Source organism: Pan troglodytes, chromosome 15 (genome assembly GCF_028858775.2).
Source record: "Pan troglodytes isolate AG18354 chromosome 15, NHGRI_mPanTro3-v2.0_pri, whole genome shotgun sequence".
Lineage (NCBI taxonomy): Eukaryota > Metazoa > Chordata > Mammalia > Primates > Hominidae > Pan > Pan troglodytes.
Window position 1 is genome coordinate 101,624,556 of NC_072413.2, and position 7,750 is coordinate 101,632,305.

A 7,750-nucleotide genomic window follows, 5' to 3' on the forward strand; every position below is an offset into this window, starting at 1 on the left:
GGTGACAAGAGTGAAACTCTGCCTCAAAATAATAATAAATAGGCTGGGTTTCGTGGCTTACACCTGTAATCCCAGCACTTTGGGAGGCTGTGGGTGTGGATCACTTGAGGCCAGGAGTTCAAGACCAGCCTGGCCAACATGGCAAAACCCCATCTCTATTAGAAAAATTAGCCGGGCATGGTGGCACACTCCTGTAGTTCCAGCTACTTGAGAGGCTGAGGTGGAAGAATTGCTTGAGCCCAGGAGGTGGAGGTTGCAGTGAGCCGAGATCGAGCCAGTGCATCCAGCCTGGGGGACACAGTGAGACTCTGTCTCAGAAAATAATAAATAAATAAATAAATATGACAGTGCATGTGTACAGTTTTCCATTCTAACCACTTTCTTTTTTTTTCTTTTTTTTTTTTTTTTGAGACGGAGTCTCGCTCTATCGCCCAGGCTGGAGTGCAGTGGCGCAATCACGGCTCACTGCAAGCTCCGCCTCCCGGGTTCACGCCATTCTCCCGCCTCAGCCTCTGGAGTAGCTGGGACTTCAGGCGCCCGCCACCACGCCCAGCTAACTTTTTGTATCTTTAGTAGAGACGGGGTTTCACTGTGTTAGCCAGGATGGTCTCCATCTCCTGACCTCATGATCCACCCGCCTCGGCCTCCCAAAGTGCTAGGATTACAGGCATGAGCCACCGCGCCCGGTCCATTCTAACCACTTTCAGGTGCACAGGCCAGTGTCGCTGAGCACACTCACACTGTTGTACAAGCACCGTCCATCTCCAGAAATCTTTCATCCTCCCAGACTGAAACTCTGTCTCCCTTAAACAACTCCCCAACTCCCACTCCCAGTCCCTGGCAACCACCATGCCACTTCCTGTGTCTATGAATTTGCCTGCTTTGGGGACCTCAAGCCTAGTGTTTGCCTTTTTGTGGCTGGCTTATTTCACTAGCTTATTTCAGCACAGGTCCTCCAGGTCCATCTGTGGTGTAGCAGGTAGACACCTGTTGCAGACAGATAAGCCAAGTCCCAGTCTCGGCTATGCCACTTGAGCCCTCTGAGCCTCAGACGCTGCTGTAGACTGGGAATAGTGACCCTTCACCACAAAAGGTACATGAGGGGTCCACTTAATGTTCCTGGGAGGACAGCAGGGTCTTTGGTGACTTATTCTCTGGATACTTCCGAATACTTCCTGCGTGCCAGGCCCTGCTGTACCCCTAGGAATAGAGCCGTAAAGAAGAGGGCCACCACCCCTCCTCTCCACCCACTTTCCTTCCGCCCAGCAGTACCCCAGCTCAGACACTCCGCTCACCTCACTGGTCTGCCAGGAAAGTCATCTCTTTCCTTTTATGCTGTTGAAAATGGGTTGGTCAATATCCCAGAAGTGTTCAGGGTGCTTCAAGTTGCATTTTGAGCTCCTCAGCTATTGATTGGGAAGAATAATTGTCTTCACTTTATCCTGAGTCAGCCCTTTGGTGGAAAAGTGCAGGAAAGGCTATAGGAGGAGGTGGCCAGGGGGCCTTCTGTCCAGGTATTTAGGGGTTATGAGCTCCTCTGGGCCCACCCCCGCTGACAACATCACACCTCCAGCCAAGCACACACTTGACCCAAAGACTTGAGTTTGCCATCAAAGCAGATCCAGGGTTTGGTTCGGAGTGGAAAGATTAACATGAAAAAAGCTGGAGTGGTAGGCAGAAAGGCCTAGAGAAGATCTGTCTGTCTGTCTGTCTGTTTTATTCCCCCAACCCCTCCCTACCAGCCACACCCAGATTGAGGAGCACCAGCAGCCATGGGCTGGCATGTGACAGGCTGGTCAGTGTGCTGGGAACACAGTTCTGGGCAGAGGATCTGATGCTGAAAAGAGCCTCAGTGTATCTTCAGTGCCTCCTCCCCTGTCCCTGGTGGTCTGGGTGTCCAGTGCAGCCCTGGTCTGGCCCAGCAATCTCTCTGATAGGGTCATGGCAGGATGCCTGTCAGGGTGTGGTGGCACGTGCCTGTAGTCCTAGCTACTTGGGAGGCTAAGACAGGAGAATTGCTTGAACCCGGGAGGCAGAGGTTGCAGTGAGCCAAGATTGCGCCATTGCACTCCCACCTGGGTGACAGAGTGAGAATCCATCTCAAAAAACAAAAACAAAAACAAAACAAAACAAAACAAAAACCCAGCCTGGGCAACACAGGGAGACCCCATCTCTACAAAAAATTAGAAAATTGGCCGGGTGCGGTGGCTCACACCTCTAATCCCAGCACTTTGGGAGGCCGAGGCAGGCAGATCACGAGGTCTGGAGATGGAGACCATCCTGGATAACATGGTGAAACCCCGTCTGTACTAAAAACACAAAAAATTAGCTGGGTGTGGTGGCAGGCGCCTGTAGTCCCAGCTGCTGGGGAGGCTGAAGCAGGAGAATGGCATGAACCCGGGAGGCGGAGCTTGTAGTGAGCCGAGATTGTGCCACTGCACTCCAGCCTGGGCGACAGAGCAAGATTCCATCTCAAAACAAAACAACAACAAACAAACCAGCCTGGGCAAGACAGGGAGACCTCATCTCTACAAAAAATTAAAAAATTGCTGGGCAGGGTGGCACGTGCCTGTGGTCCCAGCTACTCAGAAGGCTGAGGCGGGAGGATCACTTGAGCTTAAGGGGTCGAGGCCGCAGTGAACCCTGATCATGCCGCTGCGCTCCAACCTGGGTGCCAGGAGCCAGAGATTGCAGTGAGACGAGGTCGCACCACTGCACTCCAGCCTGGGCAACAGAATGCAACTCCGTCTCAAAATAAATAAATAAAAATAAATAAACAAAGTGTGCAGTTCAGTGGCACCAAGGACATTCATGGCAGCCTCGCCACCGTCCATCTTCAGAACTTTGTCATCTCCCCAAACAAGCGCTGTACCCATTAGGCAGGCACTCCCCATCCCACCCACCATTCACTTACTTTTCTCTCTTTCTTTCTTTCTCTTTCTTTCTTTCTCTCTTTTCTTTTTCTTTCTTTCTTTCCTTCCTTCTCTTTCTTTTTCTTTTTTTTTCTTTTAGATAGGGTCTCATTCCGTCACCCAAGCTGGAGTGCAGTGGCACTATCTTGGCTCACCACCACAGCCTCAGCCTCCCCACGTAGCTGGGACTACAGGTGTGTACCACCACACCTTGCTAATTTTGAAATTTTCATTTGTTTTAGAGACAAAGTCTCACTGTGTTGCCCAGGCTAGTCTAGGGATGAGAGCCTCCTGGATTTGGGGTGCGGCCCTGAAAGACACAGAGACACACAGCAGGGAAGAGCAGATGAGGTGGAGGCAGAGGCTGGAGGGACGTAGCTGCAAGCGCAGGAGCACCAAGGGCCGGTGGAACCGCAGAAACCGCAGCGAGGGAGCCAGCCCTGCGGACACTTTGATTCCGGACTTCCATCGCAGAACTGAGAGACAGAATCAATCCCTGTCGTCCTGAGCCCCCAGCGTGGGGTGCTGTGGTGCAGCCACAGGAAACACGTGCTTTCCAGAATGACAGCTGGTGTCCGCAGAACAGCAGGAACTCATCAGCATTTGGAAGTGAGACTGGGTGGATGTGCAGTCCCGGAAAAGGAGGCGGAGATTTATGTCTGGTGGCGGGGAGCCCGTGTGTTCAGCAGCTTCTGGAAGGAATCGATAGATGGAAGCTGCTAGAGGCGTTGCTGACAGCCTCTCCTTGAGGCCAGACTCCAGAGCTGGAACCTGGTAGAAGCCTTAGTCTCCTCATTTACCGCAGCGGTGACGGGTGGGGCAGTGTGAGATCTGAGCCGAGGACCCGCATCAAAGTCCCCTTTCGGCTTCTCCATCTGTGACGTGGGTTGCACCTGCCCTGACTGCCGCTTACGAGAGATGGTGAGCAGTGCTCTGTGCTGCGTGGCCGTGACTGCCGAGGTTCTGTGAAGATGGGAACCACGGGCTGAAAGCAATAGAGCCCCCAGACCACCAGGGTCAGCTCGCCCGCGCCCCCACCCATCTTCTTTCTGAAGGCTGCGCTTTTCCTTTTCAATATGACCTAAGCCCTTTGCAGGATATCTCCATTCGCACATTTCCTTACTCAGGGTCTGGGTCTGCCCTGCAGAGCTGAGCTGAACGGCACGATCAGGACTTTCTATTGGGACAATTGGATGCGACCCCCCCCCCCCACCGCCGGCTCTGCCCTCCTCCTGTTTCCACAGGTCTGGAGACGTTCCCTCTGCCCAGGTGGGGGCCGTGGCTAGAAGTCCACCTCTGCTGGAGGTGCCCAAACCCCATGCCTCTTGCCCCCAGATTGCCTTTCCCTTGGACGTTGCCCGAGGCATGTGGTCCCAGTTGGCCAACATGGAGCTTAGTTGGGAGGATGTGAGTGGCCTTCTCCTCCCAAAGATGATCGTGAATCCTCGGGGGCTGAGAAACCTGCTGAGAGAGAAAGAAAACAGTGGGAACAGTGCCTACAGCTGCGCTTCCTCGGTAGACAGGAGGCAGGGCTGCTGGGGGAGGGAAAAGGGAAGCCGGCCGGGGTGGGGGTGGAGAAGGTGGGGTCCCTGGAGGAGAACTCACCCTGGAGGAGTTTAACAATAGGAGAGGTGGGTGGGAGCATGGAGGTGTCTCCCATACACCACCCCTGCCTCTGGGGGTAGAGGTGCCACCCCAAGGAACTGGGCTTGTGAACTCAAAGAACGCGAGAGGATTGGGCCGCCCCAACCTGCATGCCCATCCCCAGCCTGCTGCAGTGTGTTCCTGGGGGGGCCTGTGGGCCTAAGCCAAGCAGTGCCTGGCATTCTCCTGGCCACAGACAAGGGTCCAAGGTGGGCTGGTAACCTTGGGAGGTGGAATCCAAGTGAAGCCTGGGGCATTATGGATGCTTTGGGGGACAAGCTTCTCCTGCTGGCCAGTGGGGACCGCAGATACAACGTCTGGAACTGCTCTGGCCATTTCTGCTTCTACAGAGGAGCCAGACTGACCTCCAGCCACACAGCCATGCAGACACTGGGAGGCAGAGCCAAGAAAGCCGTAGGGACCCCCAGTGTAGGGTCCGGGAGCTCAAGGGCAACCACAGCCTGCTCATCTGGGTGCCTACATGAGCCAACAGCCCTTCTGTAGTTTAACCAGTTGAATCATCTAGGATTCCAGCAAGAAATAGGATTCCTGGGCCAGGCGCGATGGCTCCCACCTGTAATCCCAGCACTTTGGGAGGCTGAGGAGGGTGAGGGTGGATCACCTGAGGTCAGGAGTTTGAGACCAGCCTGGCCAACATGGTGAAACCCCATCTCTACTAAAAATACAAAAATTAGCCAGGTGTAGTGGCGGGTGCCTGTAATCCTAGCTACTTGGGAGGCTGAGGCAGGAGAATCACTTGAACCTGGGAGGCAGAGGTTGCAGTGAGCTGAGACTGCGCCACTATACTCCAGCCTGGGCGACAGAGTGAGACTTTGTCTCAAAAAAAAAAAAAAAAGAAAAGAAAAGAAATAGGATTCCCCCCAGAGGGATTGAAGGAGACTTGACTGAAAGGGCAAGATGGGTGAATAGGGATTTGGAAACAAACCAAGGATGTCAGGGTGCCCAGAGACTAGGAACAGAGAGAAGCCAAAGGGACAAGGGGAAGGGACGGCACCTGATGGGAGCTGCCTGGTGAGAGAAACAGTCGGGAACGACTACAGGAGCTAGGACACCAGGGGATCACATCCTTCCCTAGCACCTTCACGGGGAGTATGGTCCTGCCAACACCGTGATCTAGAACTTCTGGCCTCCAGAACGGTGGAACAATACATTTCTATTGTTTATGCCACTCTGTTTGTGGTACTTTGCTACAGCAACCTTACAAATTAATACCCCCCTCTTGGGGCAAACCCAATCAGAAGCCAGGCATTGAAGGAGCCTGGGAGAGCACTCTGCAGGGAAGGCCTCCCAAGGCATAAAAAGCAGGATTGAGGAGGGGCAGTGTGGCAAAAGGAGAACAGCCAGAATGCCAGATGCCCCTTCGGCTGGAAATGAGGAGAGGGGAGGGGACTGAATACATGGACTGCTCTCTCCTCCCGCCCAGGCCTCCTCCTGGGCTTCCCTGTTATGGGTTGAATTGTGTGCCCCCAAAATTCATATGTTGAAGTCCTAACCCCAGTTAGGACCTTATTTGGAACTAGGGTCATTGCAGATGTGATTAAAGTGGGGTCCTACTAGAGTAGGGGAGGCCCCTAATCCAACATGACTGGTGTCCTTATAAAAGGGAAAATGTGGGCCGGGCATGGTGGCTCACATCTGTAATCCCAGCACTTTGGGAGGCCGAGGCGGGCGGATCATGAGGTCAGGAGATCGAGACCATCCTGGCTAACACGGTGAAACCCCGTCTCTACTAAAAATACAAAAAATTAGCTGGGCGTGGTAGCGGGCGCCTGTAGTCCCAGCTACTTGGGAGGCTGAGGCAGGAGAATGGCGTGAACCCCGGAGGCGGAGCTTGCAGTGAGCCGAGATTGCGCCACTGCACTCCAGCCTGGGTGACAGAGCGAGACTCCGTCTCAAAAAAAAAAAAAAAAAAAAAAAAAATTAGCTGGGCGTGGTGGCATGCTCCTCTAGTCCCAGCTACTCGGGAGGCTGAGGCAGGAGAATTGCTTCAACCTGGAAAGCAGAGATTGCAGTGAGCCGAGATGCGCCACTGCACTCCAGCCTGGGCAACAGAGCCAGACTCCGTCTCAAAAAAAAAAAAAAGAGGCAGGGGGTGACGTGAGCTGGGCATGGTAGCTCACATCTATAATCCCAGCACTTTGGGAGGCCGAGGCAGGTGGATCATTTGAGGTCAGGAGTTCAATACTAACCTGGCAAACATGGTGAAACCCCATCTCTATTCAAAATACAAAAATTAGTGGGGCGTGGTGTCAGGCACCTGTAATCCCAGCTATTCGGGAGGCTGAGGCAGGAGAATTGCTTGAACCTGGGAGGTAGAGGTTGCAGTGAGCAGAGATTGCGCCATTGCACTCTAGCCTGGGTGACAAGAGTGAAACTCGGCCGGGCACAATGTCTCATGCCTGTAATCCCAGCACTTTGGGAGGCTGAGGCAGGCAGATCACTTGAGGTCAGGAGTTCAAGACCAGCCTGACCAAACTGGTGAAACCCCATCTCTACTAAAAATACAAAAATTAGCCGGGCGTGGTGGCGGGTGCCTGTAATCCCAGCTACTTGGGAGGTTGAGACAGGAGAATTGCTTGAACCCAGCAGGCGGAGGTTGCAGTGAGCTGAGACCAGGCAATTGCACTCCAGCCTGGACAATAAGAGTGAAACTCTGTCTCGAAAAAAAGAAAGAAAGAAAAAAAAAAAGGGAAGTGTGGACAGAGCCATGAACACAGGGAAAATGCCATGTGAAAATTTTGAGTTATGCTGTCACAAGCCAAGGAACTACAGGAGCTAGGACACCAGGGGATCACATCCTTCCCTAGCACCTTCACGGGGAGTATGGTCCTGCCAACACCATGATCTAGAACTTCTGGCCTCCACAACAGTAGAACAATACACTTCTATTGTTTATGCCACTCTGTTTGTGGTACTTTGCTACAGCAACCCTACAAATTAATACCCCCTTCTTGGGGCAAACCCAGTCAGAAGCCAGGCATTGAAGGAGCCTGGGAGAGCAGTCTGCAGGGAAGGCCTCCCAAGGCATAAAAAGCAGGATTGAGGAGGGGCAGTGTGGCAAAAGGAGAACAGCCAGAATGCCAGTTTGGTGGGTTGTCTGTTGACTGCAACCAGAAGTCTCCAAACCTCAACACAGAATTTGGTACCAGGAGTGGGGTGTTACAAGTGAAGAG

The 7,750-nt window shown here is 53.3% G+C and overlaps 1 protein-coding gene across 1 annotated transcript in view; it reads left to right on the plus strand.

Moving 5' to 3' along the window:
- Nucleotides 1-5,422, plus strand: part of LOC736782 (cytochrome c oxidase assembly factor 8) — a 46,772-nt gene extending 41,350 nt beyond the window's left edge. Inside the window, exon 5 of the mRNA XM_054665848.2 lies at nt 3,155-5,422. Coding sequence (XP_054521823.1) covers nt 3,155-3,185 — 31 coding nt within the window. The 3' untranslated portion in view covers nt 3,186-5,422. The remainder of the gene's footprint in view (nt 1-3,154) is intronic.
- The last annotated feature ends 2,328 nt before the right edge of the window (nt 5,423-7,750 follow it).